Raw genomic sequence first — 23,273 nt, forward strand, 5'->3', positions numbered from 1 at the left:
GTCTGTTTTTGAATGCCTTAATATTACATGGAGCATATTTTGAGCGGAAAAGCGGAACGGAGAATTATAAAATATTAATTTTTAACGGTATTTATTGATTAAAATGCTTGTATTCAATAGATAAGCTGAAAAGATAAGCATATTAATAAAAATTGCAATGAATTAAGTGAACACAATTTTAAGAAATGAATACAAATGTCTATTTGTCACTATACTGTTCCGCTTTTCCGCGCAAATTGTGCTCCATGTAATATAAGGAGAAACAAACTCGCGGAACGAACGCGTCAAAATCCGTTGTCAACGCGGATACAGTATACTCCATCAAATTTCAGAGCTGAGATGCCGTAACCGTTGATTTAAGCTGTAATCTTTAAGAAATTGACCAATAATAGTCGAATGTGAGAAGAATAATCGACTGTTACTACGTTTACGCGAGCGTTACTTCTGTAGTAACTTACGATAATACGATAATTTACGCCGCGTAAACGGGTAAATTATCGTAAGTTACTACAGAAGTAACGCTCGCGTAAACGTAGTAAATGAGACTCTCTCGTCAACTCTCGTGGAGGCCGAGTGCCGGATCGCGACGCCAGACGGCGCCGCGACGACAGCGCGTGGAAATTCTGACGCGATACGCCGTCGGGGTTCGCGCTGCTTCCTACTTGTTCGTATTCGTAGTGGTCGGTACGTATATGCTCTCGGTGAATTCGGCGGAGAGAGAAAACCGAGTCGGGTGGGAGCTGTACGAGAGGCGTATCCGCTGAGACCTCGCGTTCCGTTTGCCGCGGACTCGGCGATACGATCCAACGGGTGAATCGCTTGCGTTCGCGTGATCCTCGGGAACCCGAAGCGGAACGAACAGCGAAAAGTGACGCAGTACCGTATGCATCGCGCGTGTCGGTAATCTCCTTTTCCCTCTCTCTCTTCCCCTCTCAATTTTTGTCTCTCTTTCTCTTTCTCACTCACTCACTCACTCATTCACACATACACACACATTCGCTCTTTCTTCTGTCTCTCCCTCTCCCATCGGAGTGTCAAAGTTCCGAGACTACTCGTCGATGTAGGTTACGAGAAGGAGAAACGAACGGATCCGGGGTGCGAATCGTGGAAGTGTGACGCGGCCGGGCGGCGACACGCACCTCCCACGGGGGAAGAAAAAAAAACGAAACGAAACGAAACGTCGTTCCACGGTGGTATCGCGTTTCGCAGTGCGAGCGGGCAGGCGAGCACGGTTGTAGCGGGGGAGAGCGCGGAGAGGAGATCCGGAGTGCGAACGCGGAGTGCGGAGTGTCGCGAGACTGTTCCGGTGGGACGGACCGTGGTGCGAGAGACCGCGAGAGAGAGGAGCGATCCTCTCCGGTGGTGGAGAACTCGCGTGCCATCCGGGTGTTGTCATAAATGTGCAGGTTCTACGTAGATTGCGCGATCTATGCACGGTCGACGACGGGCCGATCTATCGGTGGCGAGTGCTGATCGTGCCTGACGCTTCCGCGACTCCGACTCCGGCAGCGAGTCGACGTTGAGATCCATCATCGGTCGCGCGGCGCGTTGCGCCTGGTCGCCGCCGTCGCCGCCCCGAGAAGCAGCTAAGCACAGCGCGGCGTACCTATCTAACGGCGTGCTCCCCTCGACAACGCAAAACAGGTTAAACATAAACTCCTCGAGACTCATGATTTCCACTCTTGGCAGGTGTCCGTCATTCCGCGAGCGTGCGCTCGCGCGCGCGCGCACGTTTATTAGCGGGCGAGCGAGCGAGATAAGGAGCCCTAAATTAAACCCCCGTCGAAGAAGCCGAACGACGCGGACGGGAGGTGGCGGGCAGGTGGGGAGGATGTTTATGCCGGAGGATACACTGGCTGGTACATACATCCGGACGAGAGAGGCGAAGGGACGGCGAGCGCGCGTGTCACCCGATCGCGCTTCCCTCCGTTGCCCCTTCGCGTGCCAGAGGGGGGGGGGCAAGCGCGCTTACGGTTGAACGAGGAGAGAGCTCTAGTTTCTTCCCCGGAAGCGGGGACAGGCGGTATTTCGGATGTCGCTGACGTTTCGACGGGCGGTGACAAGTTACCTCAGGGCAGTGACAATCGTGCATGGCGCATTCATTCCCATTCCCTTTATTTGCCTCTCTCTCTCTCTCTCTCTCTCTTTGTTCTCTTCTCGCTCGCTCGCTCTCTTCCTCCCCCCCCACGATCTTTTTCCGCTATCTCACATCGTCCATCTCCGTCTGTCTCTCCCTCCTATTTGCACACATACACGCGCGCGCGCACGCACACGACGCTTGGCGCTTGCGCGCACACATGCAGCGAGTGTATGTATACGTGACATGGCTGTTCCGTCTTTCCCCATTCCTCCTTCCTTGTGCTACGTCGATGCATCGTTTTAACGGTTTCTCGTAATTTCACGATAAACACCCCGACTGCTCAAGGTTACGGAAATGTCGGTGACGTAGCCGATCGCATTCCGACGGGTTTTTCCTTTCGGCGACGGATGCCGTGGCGGCGAGAAGGCGAACAGGGCAGGCGGACGACACGCGCACGACGGTATACATATAGAAGAGCCGCGCGCGCTAGAGTCCGGAGCTGCCCTCGTCTCGGTGGCCCTTTTTCACACGAGCGTTGCACGTATCTCTCGGATCCGGATCTCTCGTGATCGCGCTCCGAGCAAAATTCTCGGAGCCTGGGTGCATCGCGCTCTCTCCTCCTCGGCCCCTCCCTCCACCCGTGTACATTCGCTCTCCTTCGCACGAGCCTCTCCCGCCGGCGGAAGGAGAGAGAGGAGAGAGAAAAATATAATAATGCCGGAGGACGTATTCGACGACGTTTTAGCGCCGAGACTAATTGGATAATACAATTAACAGGATCCCCTAATGGGTTAAAAGAGAGCTCGCGAGATTCTGTTTTCCTTCCTCGCCTCCGTTCCCCCTCGTCGGAGGGGGCAAGATAGGCTTGTTGCTACCTTTGACTTTTTATCAAACGGTGCACGCATAAGTAATTCGTTGATTCTCGGTCGCGGTCCCGCGTGCGGGCCGCGGGGTTTCATTCGATTAACTCCGGTAGGCGGACCGCGCGGCCGGGCCGGACCGCGCTAGTGATTCATTTCATTCGACGCTCGTCTCTCGTCTCCACCGACGGTGATCACCCATGCCGGTGCCCCATGCGCGCACTCGTCCTCGTCTTTGTGGACGCGATTCTTTTTATTATTCCCAATAATACTCCGTTTTTAGCCCGCAATATATCTGTGTTTTTCTGGACATTCTTATCTTATCTGCTCTGGTGCATTCGTGTTTCATTGAAAATATCTTGCTCTTAAAATGATCCTCTGCCTCTCGCGCACGTCTCTCTCGCGATTGTTCTGTGTAATTATAACTGTCGCTTTCGGTTGTGCGACTAAAGTCTCTGTCGTGTCTGTGCCTCCCGTTGTTACTTGTTATTTGGAGTTCCGTTAGGTACGTAGGCTCCACAGGTGATCGAAAAATTTTGTAATTAATTCCTGTGTGTGCGCGCGCCTGAAGCGAGATCTTATATCGGTCAAGGTACAAAGCGCCAGTACAAAGACACTGATCTGTCGAATTGAGCTTTTTGCATTGTGCGACGACAACTGGAAAGAAACGTATAATATATTGTAATGCGTTACTTGTTTGTATAAAGTTTCCTTGACGTGAGCATTAGAGAAATAATGTGTGTGTGTGTGTGTTTTATTCAGGAGTTATATTAAATCCTTAATCTTAATATATTGCTGATATTAAATTTTTGTGTCAGATTATATACATAAAAATGTGTACGATCTAAAAATCTTACAAAATATTTGTTTTCATTTAAGTATTTAGTTGTAGAATACATTTTTGCTAAATACTCTTAAGAAACTTCTATTGAAGCGCTGCATCACTAGGATAAGATATTTTAGTCCTTCCATTCTACTTATATTCCTGTTTTTTTTTTTTTTTTTTTTTTTTTTTTACTTAAATGTAGTAGAAAGTAGACTGAAAGAAGATGTTATCATACGTACAATCTATGTGCAAAACTTGTGAAACAGAAGACTGCTTCTCAATTTAATCCCATAAATGTATCCTATGGTTAACAATATAGTCAGCGCTATTGTTAACAGCCAGTAAAATTGCGAGATTGATCAAGAATTGAAAAATTAATTTTCTTTCTAGGTGATCATGGCGAATCGGGGTACGGCCCAGAGGCCGAATGGATCGACGCAAGGAAAAATTTGTCAGTTTAAACTAGTTTTACTCGGTGAATCGGCAGTTGGGAAATCGAGCCTTGTCTTAAGGTTTGTCAAAGGACAGTTCCACGAGTATCAGGAGAGTACAATTGGTGGTAAGAATATTTATCTGCAATTGCTTTAATATCACTTTTTTTTATTGCATTGTCACTGACACAAAAATATATCGTTATTTCCAGCTGCATTTCTAACACAAACCGTATGTTTGGATGACACAACTGTAAAATTTGAAATCTGGGATACCGCGGGGCAAGAACGTTATCACAGTCTTGCACCGATGTATTATCGTGGTGCACAGGCAGCCATTGTCGTGTACGACATAACAAATCAGGTAGATAGTTCGTCAGTGGTCCGTGTAAATGTTAAATAAAGGAAAAGAATATTTGTAACAAAGATTAAATCAACTAATGTAGAACTAATTGATACTCTTCTTGTTATTTTACTAGGATACATTCTCACGTGCCCAAACATGGGTAAAGGAATTGCAGCGCCAAGCCAGTCCGAGCATAGTAATAGCATTAGCTGGAAACAAGGCAGATTTGGCAAATAAGAGAGTCGTCGAATATGATGAGGCTCAAACGTATGCGGATGAAAATGGCCTTCTTTTCATGGAAACGTCTGCTAAGACGGCAATGAATGTCAACGACATATTCCTTGCGATTGGTAAGTTGTGCTATACCTTTGTTTCTTTCCTGTTGACATTTAATTATCACAGATTACATTGTCACTGATAACTGCATAAAAATTAAACTATAAACGTAACGTTGGTATTTTCAAGTTATATAAATATGTATTATTAGTTCAACTTTAAACTGTTTAAATTTTCTGTTTTATTTGATAGTAAGTACACGATCAGAAATGTTATCCCATCTCGTATTACGCGTTATCATTCTAATCAAAATGCATGGTTACTATAACTTTATATCTGCTGATAATTAACAAAAAAGCTGTTTTTGAGAAGTTTTAAAATACTTTGATACAATTTGGCTACAACGAGATGATATTATTTTTTACAGCTAAAAAGCTTCCTAAAAACGAACAATCAGGAAGTGCAAGTACGAGTGGTCAAGGTCGTCGACTAGTCGAGTCAGATGGGCAAAAGGCAGCAACCGGCAATTGCTGCAAGTGATTATCTAAATCCGTATGTGTCTCACAATATATTCGTATCTATATTTTTACATTATTTGAATATATATATATATATTCAATATATAATATGTATATATATATATATATATATATATATACATAACATCTTTAATATTAATTGAATTGATGAGAGACGTTATTCCACTGATGAGAGAAACCAGCAAATATTTGATATGCCTAATGAATATGTTACGAATCAAACACGTTCGGTGTAACAACATGTTCACATATTTTTATAATATTAGAATATATAATGAAACGAAAGTGCGATCAAAAGAAGAGAACGGGAAAACGGGAAATATATCAATTTGATATTGTGTAGAGTAGACATTTGCATTTTAAAATGTTTTTAGCAAATTTTTGTATTAGAATCAATAATATGGGGGTAACTGAGTAGTCATGCAGTTTCATAGAGTATATTATATTTCTTGTTATATTTATGATATTTTTTATAGCGTATAATTCTCTTCTCTCGACTTTTGCCTTCTTTATATTTACTGGAACAGTAGATAAATAAAGGCTGGAAATAAACAAAAAGATAAAGAGCGCGGATTGAGAGTAAGATCCAATATATGACCATCAAATATTTAATATGCAGGATATAAATGTAACTAATATTGCTGTATAATATTTAGCTACCATTGACAGTTTATTGTAATTAAAAAGTGGTTTACGCAAAATGTGCATGTGAAGAAAACGATTCTAAATTTTATGATGTTTCCATGTTAATAATGTATCTATACTTATTTCTCAGAGAACTTTTCTTTTAGCATTATCGCAGTATATATTTGTTCAAACCGTTCAATACATACAAACTTCAATACAAACACATATAATATAATGATCCCGTATACTCTTAAAATAATTCTTTAGCCAAAAAATCTTCTATTATTTTATTGAATAGGCACATTGAAGGATATTATACGGTACTGCTATTAATCGATTCTTTAATAGCAAATCTTTAATATTCTTTTAATGTATTTCTACTAGATTTAAATATAGCATTTACATTACTGTGACAGCTTTATTAAAGTCAGAGTCTTTATTTGCGCATAAAAATTGTAATCTATGTGATACAACGTCTAAAAGCATAATACTTTTTTATTAGTTTCCTCGTTTTATTGTATATTCATCCGTGATTAATTTAAGTGCACTATTCAAAATTTTGTGAAAAGAGAAGTTGTCTAATGTAAGGCACTAGATATCCCTTAGGCACATTGTAGTGTTTACAAGACACTCTATATGTTTATAGATATTATAAATTTGTAAAGTTTCCTTTTCTTCTTCGGAAGACACTAATTTCTGACTGATAAAGGTGCTACAAGAATACACGTGCATGATATTTATTGTGCAAGCTTGTAAAAATGTTTTCTTGTAATTTACGATAATGCTCCTATTTCCTGTGCAATGATTCGTATCATTGGATTGTATATCTAAAATATTATTTTGTAATAATAATAGGTAAAACTGTTTAAAATTGTTACGAAAAAAAAAAGAAAATTCTCAGGGTGCAATCCTTCTCTTCAATCTCTAATATTGTTGTATCCTAAATATATATTTATTTTTATTTCCGCTATAATATACGACTATCTAGATATGTTTCTGTTAAAAATCACAGGTAGGTTCGATTATTCCTGTATAGAGAGGTTTTTAATATTCACCAAGCAAATAAAATGTTTTACAGTAGTTACAGTCTTGTGCATTGTAGATATTCAACAGTTGTAATACAGTACATTATGGAATCATACATTGTGACTCATTTTTTCCTTATCATTTACATACATGTAATGGAAAAGACGATCTTTATATACGTTCGTAAGAATCTTAAGCTATATACTTTGCATTACACTTCAAAGTAATTAATAACGATTATATACGCTATTTAAACGATTATTTATTACGTAGATTTTATTTCTACGGGGGAAATTTATTTATTTCTCAGAGAATCTTGATTAAATTAGGTAAGTTGCAAGTAAACGTGTTAATTATCCGAGAGAATTTATATCTCAACGCAACGTTATCGACATAATTTTGTATCGCTGACCTGTAAAACTTTTAATTAAGTTTAATTTACCTAATTAAATTGCTCGATATTGCTTCTAATTATTATTAATTAAACTTGCGTTTATACGTATTTAGAATAATATTGCAGTAGACGGCGCTATCTATTTCTGATTACAGATATGTACTATAATCTACAAAGATAGGTACACCACGAGTGTGCTACGATGAATTTGAGAAGAAGACACACAACAGGGGAAAAATACAGAATGGGAAGTGAACAGTGTGGGACATTCGCAAACATTTGCTTGAGTGATTGACTAAGAGTCTGCGTCTCAATGTAATCGACGATATATCATCTATTTTGAGTATCAGATCTATTAAGAGGTGGTAAAAGAAAGCTCCCATTTGTAATTCTAGTAGTGTAATGGGTGGTGTTCGTTATAAATATATAAATATATATAAATACACATTATATATTATAAATCATATATAGATAAATATGATTTATATATGTAATAAGTATATAAATGCTAATGATAATAAATAATAATAATAATTAATAAAAATATAACATCGTAATTAATATTACCGTAAATACTGATAAAATAACAGTAAATTTAAATTGAAATATGCAACGTCTAATGAATTTTTGGCACGCGGAGATCTTGTAAGATAGGAGAAGCTATCCCTGCTGCTATTACTATGTATTTCCTTTCTTAGTTTGTAACACGTATAACAATTTCTTGCTCTAAAATATATTGTATATTAATTTTATTGACAACTCATAATGAATTATAAATGATTACACGGCAAAAAGAATAAACTTGTGAATATTACGACGGCTCTTGATAATTGCCTATTTATTCGAACCGGAACTCTGTAGACAACGTAGATTCATACAGAGAATTAGACAGTTTATTGCTTTTTGTTTTGAATATATTAGATCTTTTGTTATGACGATTTATTTATATATTCACTTGGTGACCTTGGTGTATCACATAAATATTAATATGCTTCTATGTTCAGTAGATATGTTACTAACATACTGGAATATGTTACAGAAATGAATGACGCGTGTAATCGCGAGTCTGATAAAACGAATGCGACAATAGATATAAAATGCAAAAGTTTCTATCCGAATGCACCATGCCGAATGATACGAGAATTTTACATTCCGCGCCTGAGTTGGAAAGTAATACAAATTCTGACGGACCTTGGAAATTCGACAATGTACCGTGGCAAAACCAACGTAGTCTATCTTTTAAATTGATAACGTCCGAAGATGTAACTTACATGAGAAAGCAAAGAGATCGAAAATCAATTTCGCTATTTCTCGGTAAATTTGAACTTTGGTTAATTTATTAATTGACAAACAATAGATGCTTCTTATATAATTTGTTGTATCCATACTACGTTTTTAAAACTAACATATACGATAAATACGCGCTATTTTTGCAGAAGAAAAGATTTTATCTGATATATCACAGGAGGAAAACAAAGAGATACTTGTAAAACTTCTATGGCAAACTTTTAGGTTTTTTAAGTAAAATATTTAACGTTTATCTTATATTTTTAATTAAATGGAATATATCTTTGCTTCGCAAATCGATGAAAATCACGTTGCAATCAACATATTTACCATTGCACTTTTTATTTTTTAGAGAGAATCTATTCAGTGACCAACAAATTGCGACAGTTATGAAATTAATACTTTCAACTCATAATTTTTATCTTGCAAACTATTGGAACACAGCTGAAGAAACGTATAAATATTTTTTTGAACGCGTTCTTCAATGTACTGTCATGGTAATTATTTTAATTGAGCATTTTAAGTACATGTATTAATTTTATATCGAGTGTATTTATCTTCCACGTTCGGAAATTTTAGGATCCACCAAAATGCGCAGAAATATTTACACCAGATCAAGCTGAAATGGTACTTGAATTTTTTCGTAAAATATATTTGGAAAATCTCGTATTATTGCATCTCGTTTGTATGACTCATTATTGTATCATTATGCGATTTAATGAAAGTAAATGAATGAACAATGATGTTCTCGCACGCGTCACACGATGTTTATTTATTTTTAAAAAAGGATACATTTAATTATATATGTATATATTATATAGTACAAAATTACATTTACATAAAAGAAGATGCAGCACGGGCTAATGTAAATTGCGTTACAAATTTCGACGTTCCATACTCAAACGTCAAACTTTCACACTGTTTTCTTCAGTCTTCATCAAGATGAATCCCCTGTTCTCCTTCATTTGCTTGTAGAAGAGGATTGATAACCGTAATCGCGGTTTTCTTCCAATGAAGTGTCGGATTCTGTTTCGTTCTTAAAATTTTCATGCCACCACCGATTATTTTTTCGGACCTCATTTATTAAGTGTTCCATTTTAGGAAACCACCATGAATTGCCACATGTTGATGTACGTCGACCGGTTTTGATTGGCTTCATTAAATATTTCTAAGAAATTGCAAACATAAAGCAATTAAATATCAATCAATGCTTAGATTTTCTTGTTGTTTTTAATAATCACTAACCTTGCGTAAATCTGTACAGTTCAAATTCGAAATTTGATCTGTGTCCGCGGTCTGATGCGCTGTAATTGACGATGATATATAACCATTTGTATGTACTTTTCTAAAACTTCTAGCAGTTAATTTATGCGTTCTTTTCAGTTTCTGCGCCAATAAATTAGTTTGTTTCATCTTCCTGATTTTAATTAATAGAGCTCTAAAAATAAGTTTTATTTAAATAAATAAATGCCTGTTGAAAAGGAAGCACTCTTGATTTTAGATCATAACAAAATGCATATTTCGAATTATTAAATATATTATGTACTTACTTTTTCTCGAATACAAGCTGCATTAGAAGCTGTTGTTTATTTTCTAAATTTTTTGTCAGGGTTTCATTGTATTTTTTCTGTTGCTCCATACAATCACGGATGCATGAAAGTATATATTGAGATTCTTTGCAGAGTTCTGATCTACTCATAGCTGTTTCAGTTAAATCAGCTGACATGTGTGTTAGAGATCGGTCCTTTAAGTGACATTCCTTTTTTAACTCGAGCAAGGATTTGCGCATGTTTTGCAACTAATAAACATAATAGTTCGAAATTAGGGGAGTTGTAGTGGATAATAAATATATATAATTAGAATGAGAAAAATTATATTTACTGATTATGCGGTTATGCATAATGTGATAAAGAAAATGAAGGAGATATTTAAGAGATAGAAAAGAGTGTCATACCTCAATTATGTACGTAGAATTATTTCGTTCGAGTGAAATTTTTTGTTGGTCGAGATGGTAATTGTTTTCCATGTATTCCTGCAACTGTTGAATCAGGTCACGGTTTACATTTTCGGCCTTCGTCAATTCTTCTTTCTTTTTCTTAAGCTAGAAATATTAAAACGAAGATTTATTTTACCCATTTACTTCAATATAAAATTATTGGATAATATGTAAACATACATCTTGACGTACGATATCCAAATGATCGGTGTGATCCTTCCATTTATCTTGCGCTTGACAAAGTTCAATATCTTTCGATGCGAGTGTTCTTTTGGTCTCTTCCAATTCCTCGCTTAGTTTGTCCACTAAATTACGAAGATAAACGGCTTCATCTTCTACTTCCACAATCTTGGAACGATAATCTTTTTCCTAAATGAAATAAATACGATTTTGATAATATAAATATATATATATAATTTTTTTTTAACACAGTAAAATCTGTTCTATAATAACGAATTACCATAATCGTCAACGATTCTTGCGAGTCAGCTTCTCGTTCTGTTGCAGATATTAATAGTTTTTGAACTTTATTGAAATTTTCAGTCATTTGTTGATAATTGTCTTCTGTTTGGCGCAATTTTATGCGTGTCTCTTTGAGCTAAATAAGTTTCAGACAAAATAAGACACAGAAAAACATGTTTTTTTTTTCACCAAAAATATAAAACTGTTATATATACATTACCCTTTCCTTCAACTGTAAGATATCTTCTTTGGTTTGAGTTTCAATAATATCATTCTGACTTTTTAATATAGAATTTTCATTCTGCAAACGTGATTAATATTTCAATAGATATCTAAATCATTGTCTATTCTATTATGTACCTATTAGATGATACAATTGATACAATTATCTACATACCTTAAGCAATTCGTAATCTGCTTGCAATTTAACCATGTTATTCGATTTCTCTTGCAATAAAATTTTCAAAGAACACATTCGATCACACAGAATAGTCAGCATCTCGTGCTCTGATACATTCAATTCGGATAAATTTTCCTCTGCCTGTTGGTCATTTGCGAGCAATCTTTTCCGAAGTACCTCAAGTTCGTGAGATTGATGTTTAATAATTTCTTCGTTACTGATAATTCGATCGTTTAAAGTATTCATCTGTAAATTTTTTATTGATCAATTCAGTTGCTTTGAAAAACAGATATATATAACATTTTGATATAAAAAATAGATATGTAATATTCATTGTCACTGATTGAGATCTAGTAAATGTTATTAATATTTGTATAAATTTTAATTGTGAAATATATAAATTGTTAACAAAACTTTTTACATTTTTACTTGGCATTGTTATAACTGTAGGTGTGGTTATGGACATTTTATAAAGAAGTAAGATAAATTTAAAAATAACACAAAACTAGTGTAAGAACGGAGAGTTTAAACACGATCACCTCTTTCTTCCCATTTTCTAGTTTCAACAAAAGCTCCTCGTATTCAGTTTCCTTCTGCTTAATACGCTGTAGTTTCTTCATTAAATTATCAGTCTCTGATATGTGATGCTGTAAATTGATTTTAAGCTGCTGATTTTCGCATTTTAAACCGTTCTCGGTATCTTTCACCTTTTGCAATTCTGCTTTTAATTGCTGTATCTGAACGATGTTCTCAATTTCTGCTTCTTTATCTAAAATATTATTTTAATTAACTATAATTTTAATGATTTTAATAAAATAAAATTAAATAAAATAAAATTAAATTAAATTACCTGAGCGTCCTTCCACATATGATATTCCACACGTGATGCTGTTTGAGTAGTATTCCAAATCTCGAGTATCACAGTTTTTGTCTTCAAGATATATTGCGCACGATCTGTTTTGGGTTTCGGAGTAATTCTTCGTCTGCATAAAACTGTCCATCTGTAACAAAATACATTCAGATATATATACAGAAAGTAGAAATGTCATTGTAGAATATAAAAATTTCTAGTATACCTTCCATTTTAGTTCCCGGAAATCTTTTACATGATCGCGTATTCGTTCCTGTGAAAAAATTTAGATAAAGTTACTTCCATAAAAGATTCCTTTCAATTCTTTGAATATTTATATCAAATTAATATGGTAAGCATGTATACATAAAAACGTCTAATATATGAAGGGATAAAAACCACAGTGGTGTAAGTCAAATTTTTAAAAATATTTTCTCGTGTGCATAGATGCAATTTATATATAGTACAGATTGCATCTATGCACACGAGGAAATATTTTTAAAAATTTAACTTACACCCCACTGTGGTTTTTACCCCTCCATATATACTGTACTTTTTAAAATCATTTGTTATAAACTACTTTAGAAAACATAACATTTATTCGACATGCTCGTTTCTTTATTGAAAATACACAAGACGTCTCATTATTTCGATTATTATAAAAATGTAGATTACAAAATCAATACACCATTAAAAATAAAGTCTATATACTATACCTGTATTCCGCTTAAAATTGAATAATACATTGCGTGTAACGCGGTAGTGCTTAAACGTTTATTATATTCCAGACAACGAATTTTTTTATGCAGACTTTCAATAGCATCTCGTTGCAGGTCCAATAACACGTCTTGATTAGTTGCCTTTGCGTATAAAAATACAGATTAACAATAAGATTAAAAAGATGTTAGCTAATCAATCGACTAATAATTCTGGTTGATATAAATAATTTCTATTCACCTGTGTAAAACATTCGTTATATTGATCCTGCGTCTCATCGATGCGCATCGTTAGTTGACGTATAGTTTCATCCTTCTTGAAAAGCTGTAAAAATACTTACAATACATTTACCGTACAATCCGTTTTTAAATTTAGAAGCAGAGGACACTCACGCACGATCGTAGTTCATGCAGTTTTGTTAACTGCAAAATGCAACAGCTACAACTTGATCATCCAGGGCACTTGTTAATCCAGACAGCATGTTACGCTTGTATGTACATGCCACAATCTCGTGTCATTTCGTTGACGGGATATTCAAATATAGTATCGCGAAAGTTTTAAATTTAGTTTTTTAGTTAAACAAAGCACACGTCATGCATGGCACTCATATTCCTCACATTCGCAATGTCACAACGTGAATGTAAATTAAAGGCAAAGAGAAATGATTATGGTCCGCATATTCGAGAATCAATCTTTAATAAGCACTTATATATATCAACAATATTTACAATTGTATACATGTTGGCGCGAAAGCTATATGGCAATTTAAACTATTTATAATTCATATTTAAATCATTAAACATCATGCACGTTTCTATGATTAAAGGCCGAAGACGATATCGCTGGCCTCAGCTCACTCACATCACTCATCGTTTTATGAGCCATTTGATCCAAATTTCGTTTAGCTTCAACAACGGCATTTTGTAAGTGCCCGATAGTTTGTATCTGAAGTTCATTCTGCAACGCACCGCACAACGTTAGAAAATAAATCTTATCACGGCTAAGCGTACACGAGGGCGAAAAAAAAGGACAAACCTGCTTCAGCAATTCGTTCTTCTCTCTCTCATATTGCGCGATAGTAATGCCTTGTTTATCTACCTGTAAGAAGATTTCTTTTATATTTTGTGATACCATACATACCTCAAAATTTCATGCTTGACAAGTATAGTAGGTAGAATCTCTGTGTCGTTCGTTCATGCACAAAATGCATTGAAAAAGCGTAAATAATCATGATAAGATAGTCACGGTACAATAATTTAAAGATTTCAATTTAAAAATGTACGACATTATATCTTCAATTCAAAAGCTACTATCATAACAATCTTCTACTTATCGCTTAAAATATACACTACTCAATTTACCTTTTCTTGCAGCTTTTGATGCAGATCTTTTACTTCTGTTTGACTCATTGCTAACGAGTTCCGTTGTATCCGCACGATTTCCTCCATGTTTTCTAACTAAAATAATTTTGGTTCTTTAATTTACATTCAATCGTATGCAATGCTTTCCTATATATTTGTGGATCCAACCACGAGAAAAGATTTAATTTTATTCAGAAATAAAATAGAATTATTTATATATACGTCGTATTTTTTATATCATTAAACTCATATAAATTTTGCCACATAATAATAAACATCACTTACAAGTTTTTCTTTAGAATATACGGCATTTTTAAGTTTGCTCAATTCGTGAGAGCAAGTATCCAGCTTTTCCCTACATTTTCCTAACGAATCGGTCAGTGTCACAGCAGATTTTGCCGAGACAGAGGAGAGAGATTCTTCATGTATCTGTAAATAGATATTCATAACAGTCTCTTTAATATTGTCTGATATTAATAATAAGAAACAGATACAAACCAATTTTTTAAGTTCACTCTCAAAGTTTTGAACCGCCATTTTTGCAGATTGCACAGCATCTTGCACGGTTTTGAATAAGTGAGATAAATTCTGGAATAATAAAAGTACAAAAGATATTATCATCTTATAAAAAATTGACGAGATGCATCTTCTATTATTACAAAATTTGTGCACCAATATGCGTAAACAAATACGCATTAAATTTTATGTATATTTTATAAATGTTTTATATAACGTTTGCAATAAGTCGCAATAGTTACCTCATGTTTAGATGGATAATCGCAACGTAAAAGCGTTGCTTCTGTGCCGCACTCCGTATGCTTTGTAATAAAAATGAAAATTTTAATAAGGAAAATAATGTGCAAATATGTACTTACATAATTAGAAAATTGTTACTTACGTAAGCATTTGGGATTTCTGCAGATTTCTTAATATTCGCTACATTGTTTAAGTTTTTCCTAAGATCATTCTCCACTTCCTTTTGTGCTTTGATCTAAAACCCGGAATTATGATGTTAGTATCTATCTTAATGATGATTTTAGATATATGTATAAAAAAGAAAGCTGATGCTTACAATATTTTCTAATTCTATTATCTTCTTTTTCAGTTCCATACTATCTTTGCTGTGACACTGTCTATAATTTTCTGCCTTTGTTCGTGCAACAATCAGCTCCTTCTCCATAGATTGAATATTATTCTTTAAAAAATTAATTGCTTCTTGTTTGCATTTTGCCTGTTACAGAACAACATTATATAACTCACAATTAAAAATAAGATTTTCTATTTAACTAAATAATAATATTTACCTCATGTTGCAACATTCTGACTTGGTCTTCTAAATCAGTTATACGATTTCTCCACTTATTTAGTCTTTCATCATATTTCATTTGACACGTTTGCTACAAACATACATAATATACATACATAACATATATATATATATATATATATATATATTGCATATAAGTTAATCAACAAATAATTTGCATAGGTTGTTACATAATACGTTACAAGTAACTTATTTGTTAAATATAGCTTTTTTTCTGATAAAAAGTAAATCTAAAAAGTTATTTGATTACCTGGATCATGTCAAGTTTTAGATCATCGTATTCCTTTCTTAGTTTATGTAAATCTTGTTTTGCTTTTATTATGTCGTTTACTTCCTGTAAAACATAGTGCGTAGATAGATACACCATGAATAAAAAAAAAACATCTAATAAATTATAACTTGTTTAAATACCTGATTATCATAAGTGTAGTGAGAAAACTGCTCCTGTAAAATATTTAAGTTAATTAGTTTAATCTGTATATTATTTATTTATACTTGATGCAAGACTTGTTTTTTTTTTATTATATAAAAAAGTATTTTATCTCTTATGTCAATAAAGAATTTAGTTTTAAACATAAACGAAATTCAAAGCATTTTGAAAAAAGCTATTTAAAATATTTAAAGAAGAAACTGATTTTAATACATTTAAGAAAATTTTATTTTTTCCAAAAAAGAATACTAATAAAATTAAAGTTTCTTTGAACAATCGAATACATATAAAAATTACAAACAATAACCTTTTCTTCCTGTTTTGTGGAAAGAAACGTTTCCAATACGTCTTGCATTTTTGTATGTGCACAATCGACTTCTTCTTCGAATTTGGCCAACCTGATTTCTCTTTCACAGAATGTTGTTTGTGCGATTTCGTTGTTTAACAGCTGCGTAGAAAATCGTTCAATTGGAAATATATTAAAGACATATTATTTATATTATATAATAGATATTATTTATTTTTCTAGATATATACCTTTTCAAGACACACTTACCACTTCACCAGCTTTTTTCTGTAATTCCTTTAAAGAACTATCTACAGTGCATAGCTGACTTCTTAATCCTTTTAGTATTGACGTCATACAACCACCCTAAAAGACGATATTTATATAACATGTAAGTTTATACGATATGTGGTTAAGCTCATACAGAAACTATTTTTCTTCTAATTTTTTTTTCAGAACCAACCTGAGTTTGAAATAATTGCAAATTAGTCAATATTTGTTCAACTTCTTCCATTACCACAGTTAGTAAATCACTGTTGGCGCACGCTTTTGTATATTCAGATTCGTTATATTCCTAAAATTCATTTCACACTTCATATTTGTTGACGAATCGATCGATAAAGTAATTTAAAATAGTTATTTAATAAATATTCCGAACCTGTACATTCCCCTGCATACCATTAACGCAACGAGACAATTCTGATTGAACATGATTAATTTCATTTTTTATATCCTTCAGTTTAAGATTGCCATTCACGATTCTTTCGCTGTGCCTTAGTCTCTCCTCCTCCTGATAATAAAAATATATTTTTCAATTGCACAATAAAACTGTAATCAATTGATACTCTAACTTCAAGAAGAATTTTATTTCAATGATGATATCATATATAAAAGTAACATGTGTTTTGATATATAAATATTACTTGTAATTCTAGTCTGTTGATAGTTTCTATTAGTCCTTCTCGCGTTTTCGCCAAATAACTTTGTGCATTAGTAACCATCTCGTTTAAATCTTCATACTGAAAATTCAGTAAATCAGCATTAATCGCTAATTTGATCACGAACATTCATGCGCCTATCTCTTGATCTAGACATACATTTTGGTGTCGTGAATTAAATGTCGAAATAACAGTGCTTATTTCCTCACGAATATCTTCTGTTGCTGCTTGAGCTTCTACAGTGCATATTCTAAATTCCTCCATCAACTTGAATTGCCGTACACTATTTACGTTTTCCTGGAAGAAGCAAAAAGATTAATTAATTTTCTTGTAAACACACGATAAAAATAAAATAAATATTAAAGTACGTAATCTTACTTTAATGTTTTTGGAATCACCACATACGCAACGACTTTCTTCTTTCTTTACCTGCAGAAAAAGAAAGTATAACGTGATTAAAATAAAGCTAGTAATGCGATTATGCTCAGAAAATAATCAACAAACAAAACAAATTTCGTTTGTACATCATATACATACCATACAATCAAAAACAATAACTTCGTTTTCTCTTTCTAGATACATTTTAGTAATAATTTCAATACAATCGATCAGCTTGTCCGACATGCCACTTGCACAAAGTTTGTTTTTATTTGTGCAATTATTAGATATAATACAATCGCCCACCTAGAAAATATGTTTTAGAAAAATAATCTATTTTTTGCTATAATAGATTAATTCAAAATAGTAACAAATAACATTCTGTGACAATGTTCACTTTTACTTTGTTATAATCCTAGGAAATGACGCTTTTACCTCGTTATCTTTGGTCAATTTATTTACAAACTTCTCGAGTTCGAGTTTCAAATCCGATAAAATTTCACATTCTTTCTGCACGTGTGCTTTTGTACTATTCAGGAGTGATACAAATTCATCCTAAAAAAATTAATTTAAATAGTATAATAAATGTTTAGGATATGCATGTATATAAATGAAAATATACTTCTCTTTAAATATATCAAAACATAATATACAATATTGTGCAAACCTTTTTAGAATGTGGAGTATCTATTGAAAGCAGAAGACATTTCTAAGGAAATAAAATACCATTATTTTAATATAACATTGCGTTATATATATTTATATTTAATTTGACTGACCTCCGGAGAATTATTCGCATCAATGCGAACTTTTCGAGAAGACGTATCCTGCAACAAATTTAAAAAATATATATATATATTGGCGAAATAGTGATATACATATAAATAAAATTATTATGTATATTATTAAACTCATATTTATCGACAAAAATAAAGAAATAAAGCAATTGTTAAATTTGTGTAGTGAGTTGTGCTAAGTCACGAGATGTATTTCATAAAGTTAGAAACATATTTCTTGAATTTTATGAGTGCAGATATCATGTACACTCGCAAATAAAATATATTTAACAATTTACTTCTTTATTGTCTTATTTCTTAATTCTTGTCGCTAAGTGTATATTTGTCACAAGTGTATCAATATATAAAAGTACAAAAGTTTAATTAAAATTTACTATGTTAATTCTGTAAGCGAGGCAATCATGTTGATGTACATATCCTTGTTTTTCACAGACATTGTATAAAACACAAATTTATTAAAATATTTTAAACACATTAATAATAATAATAATAATATATAACATTCACTGATCATAAATTGCATATAAATTTGTAAATGTATAAATTTATTAAACATCTAAATATGTAATAATTTATTGATTTGAAAAGATCTGTCTGATTTATTTCATTATTGAATCTCATTTCATACAGATGTTAAAAAGGAAATGATAATCAAATCAGTATAAAAATTCATATTTACCTTGCTACACACATTTAATTCTAAAATACTTATCAAAAAAGGTCAATTTTCGTAAAAAAAATTTTCTTTGTAAAATGCCTTAATGCAGTGATTTAAATATAAATACATTTCATTTTATTTCACAACTGAATCATTGGTCTTGAACGTGTGTTGCAGAACAAACGTAAGTGTCTGTCACACAACTCAATCTTATAGATCGTTATCTTTACACGGAGGTGACAATTTTCTAGCAGTCTGCAGAATTTTTCTATCAATATTCTTTATGTATTTATATCGACCAGTTTGAATATTTATGCAAGGTCGAGATCGGCTCTGTAGATTATGCAATCTACTTTGAAACTTTGCATTAATCGTTGATAAACTTCGTTTGCCACAGTTTAATAGGACTCCAGAATCGTCGTGCAAAAATGCAAAATCGTTCTTTCGCTGTGTGGATATATGTAGGAGGTTCGATACAGGAAATTGCTCAGGAGATTCATGGGATGATTTCATCTTAGTGATAGTAGCGATACGATCGTTAGAATACTTGCGAGGACGGAAGGAGGGTAGGGTCTTCTACAAATGTAGAAAATTGTAAGCTTACAATTAAAAATTTTACAAATATTAAAAATGTGTTGTACCTCTAAGGTCGTTTGCTTTAGTCCTTTGCGCATTTCTTTAATCAAGTCATCCTTTAAAAGATTGCCGATATTGGCATGATAATTTTGTTTTTCCAAAGCCACAATCTCCGCCGTCAGTGTATCCTTTGTTTCTACAGCTTCCTAAAAATAATAAAATATATTCATAAAAATTACAGATTATATACAGATATATGTATAATTGATAGGATCAAAATAATTAGATAGACTAAACGTACATATATAAATATTTATATATGTAATATACATATAAAAATAAACTTGTATTAATAATATGATTTATACATAATAGTTATTTTTTAATATGATAAACTAACTTTTTCGAGGCGAGCCACTTTGTCCTCCAGTTGTTGTACTTTTTTACATTTCTCTTCCAGTTGCAGCTGTAGGTTAATTGTGTCGACATTGTTTTCGTAAGTATACACCATAAGCTTGGATTCAACGTCCTGGAGTTGTCGATGTAAGCTCTTGTTTTCTCTATCTTTCGCATCTAGTACACTTTCCAGAATGTCAGGTGTTAAGATGATCTGAACAGCAACATAGATTTTAAAAGACTCTTGATTTCCGATGTTGGGACAGGTGAGCTAAATTTGATCTTGCTTGCAAAATGTAAAGCTCAGGGCACGTTATAGATAGCGACAAAAGGAATTATTACAATGTACCAAAGTAATTGCTATTTTATATATGCTATTTTTATATACACTACAACATGATTGCCTCTAAATTAAATCTATAGGGGGGAATCAGTACCCAAAAACCAATCCAAAATTCATTAAAATAAGTTTCCATCTGTACAATAATTATGAAAAACGTACTTACATTGCAATCTTGATCAGAACCGAATGTCAGTGGATGACTAATAACTTGATTCGCTTGTTTAGCATGTTCTTTGAGCTTTTCACAAAAGCACTGAAGTCTAGAAACATATTTTTTTATAGTATCGTCCTTTACTGATAACTCTGTCATAAGATCCGTTACTTTTCCTTCCAACTCCAATTGACATCTGAAAAATGTGTTTGTCCATGCATGTATAAATATATATATATATATAAACGTAGAAAAAAAGATAATATATAGATAGAATAAAAATAGAATTATATTTCTGTTTGTACAAATATGATATGAAGATTTGAAACCGAAATGATAACTGTGTGTGTGTGTGTGTGTGTGTGTCTATCATAAATATTTAAAAAGTAATAACAATATTAAGATTTTGTACATATCTTACCTGATCATTTTTCTCTCATTTTCCTGAAGTTGTTCTATTTGCAGATTCAATAATTTTATATGGTCAGTATCTGTCTGCTCCTGATTTAAAGATATATAATTGAATGTAATATCGAAATATTATTATACTTAATAAATAATAAAGATTTCTCGAAAACATAGTACTCTATCAAATGGGACTACAGGCAGTTTATTCAACGCTATGTATGCATATATGTATATAATAATTTAATTTAATAAAGATGTAGGGAGAGCTACAAAAAACTTTCTGGCTTGTTATGCATATATGTATATAATAATAATTTAATTTAATAAAGGTGTAGAGAGCTACAAAAAAACTTTCTGGCTTGTACGTGGCGAACACCTGGTATAGTATCACATGCTTTTGCTTAACACATAATTCTCTGAAATTTGCCGTGCTCTATATCTAGAACAAATCTGATCTTTTTGGCTGGATTCACGCACATATTTACCTGACCACAAATACAGCTGTAATAGTAAAAAAAAATTTCGTCATTATATGCTTCACAACGCAAGAATATAAGAATACAAAAGATATGTTAAAGCATTAATCGACGATACGGTAGACTTACTCTTGAACTGGGATATCCTCAGGCTGAATCTCAAAGAACGTGATACCCTCGAGACTCCAAACATTCTGCCGGCGCGCGCGACGAATCACTTCCAACAATCCCCTAATGTCGCTTTGCAGATACTCTATTTTTTGTTGCAGATATTCCTCATCCTTTTCCAGCTGACTGACGCGATTCGAAAGAGTATTTAAAGTCTATAATATAAAGACATTACAATTTGATTTTATCATGAGATTACTACGGCAAAAGGTAAATAATTTCTCTTGCCTTTTCCATAGGATCGGCTCTTGTTAAATTATCCATGACTATCTGCGACGATTGGTTTAGTTTCTCCTCCAACAGCTTAACTCTACTACACGCAGCCTGCTCTAAATCTTCCACCGTATGCACCAACATCGCATTTTGCTCCCCCAAATCCTTAATCCAGTCGCTCATCACTTGTAACTTCAACTGCAAAGTAATCTTTTGATAATGCGTCAAATGCGAATGTAATGATGGTTGTTAAGCAGGTAATTTCAAACATTTAAAGACTGTACGCAGAAAGTATACAGACAGAGTCGAGCGCGAAACCGCATGAAATTGATAATAAACCCAAACATAGCTGGTCGCTTACGAAGACTTGGTCGGGATCGCCGCCAGATTCCTGATCGATCTTCTCGATGCGACTCTCGTACAGCTTGCGGAACTCATCGAGGATACGTAGGCCCTCGGTTTCGCCGCACGGCCCGTCGGTGCCGACGTCGGCCGCTCGACAGTCCTGATCCCGCTTAACCAACGCCGGGCCGTCACTCACGTCCGTGGAGCTCGGCAAGCTGGCGCTGACCGAGTGCATCGCTTCTCGCGAGTGTTAATCACCGATTGACGACGGATTTCAAGATCTCCCTACACCTGGTTTTCCGAGAGACGAGAACTCGCTTCGAGCAGATGTCAACACACTATCGCGCCATTTTAACGGTCGCGCGACGTCGCGGGTCGCGGGGGCGCGGGGGATAGCCGGGAAGCGAGGACGAAAAAGGGGATCCACGAGGACCACGAGCGACAAGCGTAAAGCCCGTGTCACACTACGGCCGGTATTCATAGGCTGCGGTCCACTTGACGCTACAAATGCTTTAAAGTATTCCTCTTCTCCTTTCTTTTAATGAAGAAAGAAGGAGAAGAAGAACGCTTCAAAGCATTTGTAGCGTTAAATGGACCGCAGCCAATAGTCGGTTCTTATATTTAAGACCATCTTCATTAACCAATCACGGTAATTCTTCAGTTTAGCCACAGCAGCACAAAAAGCCAATCACAAAGCCGTATTAGCATCTTAAGATATTGGGTGCGTTCAGCCGATACTTCGCTAGCCGCTAGCCTAGCAATCGTGAGCAGTCGCTCGTTTCCTCTCCTTTTAATCTATTGGGTCAAAGGAGAGGAAACGAGCGAAAACGAGCGACTGCTCACGATTGCTAGGCTAGCGGAGTATCGGCTGAACGCACCCATTACTTAAGACGGTCTTGAAATAA

The 23,273-nt window shown here is 34.4% G+C and overlaps 2 protein-coding genes across 8 annotated transcripts; one reads left to right on the forward strand and one right to left on the reverse strand.

Moving 5' to 3' along the window:
* The first annotated feature begins 690 nt into the window (after positions 1–690).
* On the forward strand, positions 691–8,219 carry Rab5 (RAS oncogene family member Rab5). Of its 7 annotated transcripts, none has more exons than XM_077408059.1 (7): positions 691–900; positions 1,065–1,644; positions 4,157–4,325; positions 4,410–4,561; positions 4,677–4,893; positions 5,247–5,371; positions 7,561–8,219. In XM_077408059.1, exons 3-6 carry the CDS (start codon positions 4,163–4,165, stop codon positions 5,357–5,359), a joined length of 645 nt encoding a protein of 214 aa, XP_077264185.1. In that variant the 5' UTR covers positions 691–900; positions 1,065–1,644; positions 4,157–4,162; the 3' UTR covers positions 5,360–5,371; positions 7,561–8,219. The 7 variants fall into 7 exon arrangements, with proteins under 7 accessions (XP_077264185.1, XP_077264186.1, XP_077264184.1 ...); XM_077408060.1 differs by having other exon boundaries at positions 691–896; XM_077408058.1 differs by having other exon boundaries at positions 691–1,644.
* A 1,218-nt stretch (positions 8,220–9,437) lies between these two features.
* Positions 9,438–22,773, reverse strand: LOC143898510 (uncharacterized). Its single transcript, XM_077408055.1, has 43 exons — positions 22,385–22,773; positions 22,039–22,221; positions 21,772–21,965; positions 21,652–21,667; positions 21,180–21,259; positions 20,771–20,954; positions 20,269–20,478; positions 19,934–20,074; positions 18,617–18,664; positions 18,505–18,546; positions 18,273–18,392; positions 17,997–18,143; positions 17,838–17,888; positions 17,619–17,756; positions 17,445–17,540; positions 17,180–17,311; positions 16,985–17,095; positions 16,792–16,887; positions 16,543–16,683; positions 16,217–16,249; positions 16,056–16,139; positions 15,783–15,875; positions 15,551–15,709; positions 15,377–15,469; positions 15,237–15,296; positions 14,977–15,066; positions 14,764–14,907; positions 14,479–14,574; positions 14,153–14,215; positions 13,979–14,074; positions 13,358–13,441; positions 13,117–13,260; positions 12,627–12,674; positions 12,401–12,551; positions 12,090–12,319; positions 11,548–11,796; positions 11,371–11,451; positions 11,149–11,286; positions 10,869–11,057; positions 10,647–10,793; positions 10,243–10,490; positions 9,938–10,130; positions 9,438–9,860 (listed from the first exon to the last, which is right to left on the reverse strand). The coding sequence occupies exons 1-43, from the start codon at positions 22,601–22,603 to the stop codon at positions 9,654–9,656; spliced, it is 5,469 nt and encodes a 1,822-aa protein (XP_077264181.1). The 5' UTR covers positions 22,604–22,773; the 3' UTR covers positions 9,438–9,653.
* Positions 22,774–23,273: the final 500 nt, after the last annotated feature.

Source organism: Temnothorax americanus, unplaced genomic scaffold (assembly GCF_048541705.1).
Source record: "Temnothorax americanus isolate GAGA-0224 unplaced genomic scaffold, ASM4854170v1 Scaffold23, whole genome shotgun sequence".
NCBI classification, from domain to species: Eukaryota; Metazoa; Arthropoda; class Insecta; order Hymenoptera; family Formicidae; genus Temnothorax; species Temnothorax americanus.

Coding starts and splice junctions, on each gene's coding strand:
- LOC143898510 (XM_077408055.1), bottom strand. CDS start 22,603: ATGCACTCGGTCAGCGCCAGCTTGCCGAGCTCCACGGACGTGAGTGAC. Junction 17,312..17,444: donor TCAACAGACTAGAATTACAA/GTAATATTTATA, acceptor TTTTATTATCAG/GAGGAGGAGAGACTAAGGCA. Junction 12,552..12,626: donor TCCGGGAACTAAAATGGAAG/GTATACTAGAAA, acceptor ATTTTGTTACAG/ATGGACAGTTTTATGCAGAC.
- Rab5 (XM_077408056.1), top strand. CDS start 2,033: ATGTCGCTGACGTTTCGACGGGCGGTGACAAGTTACCTCAGG. Junction 4,562..4,676: donor TGTACGACATAACAAATCAG/GTAGATAGTTCG, acceptor TTATTTTACTAG/GATACATTCTCACGTGCCCA. Junction 4,894..5,246: donor CGACATATTCCTTGCGATTG/GTAAGTTGTGCT, acceptor TATTTTTTACAG/CTAAAAAGCTTCCTAAAAAC.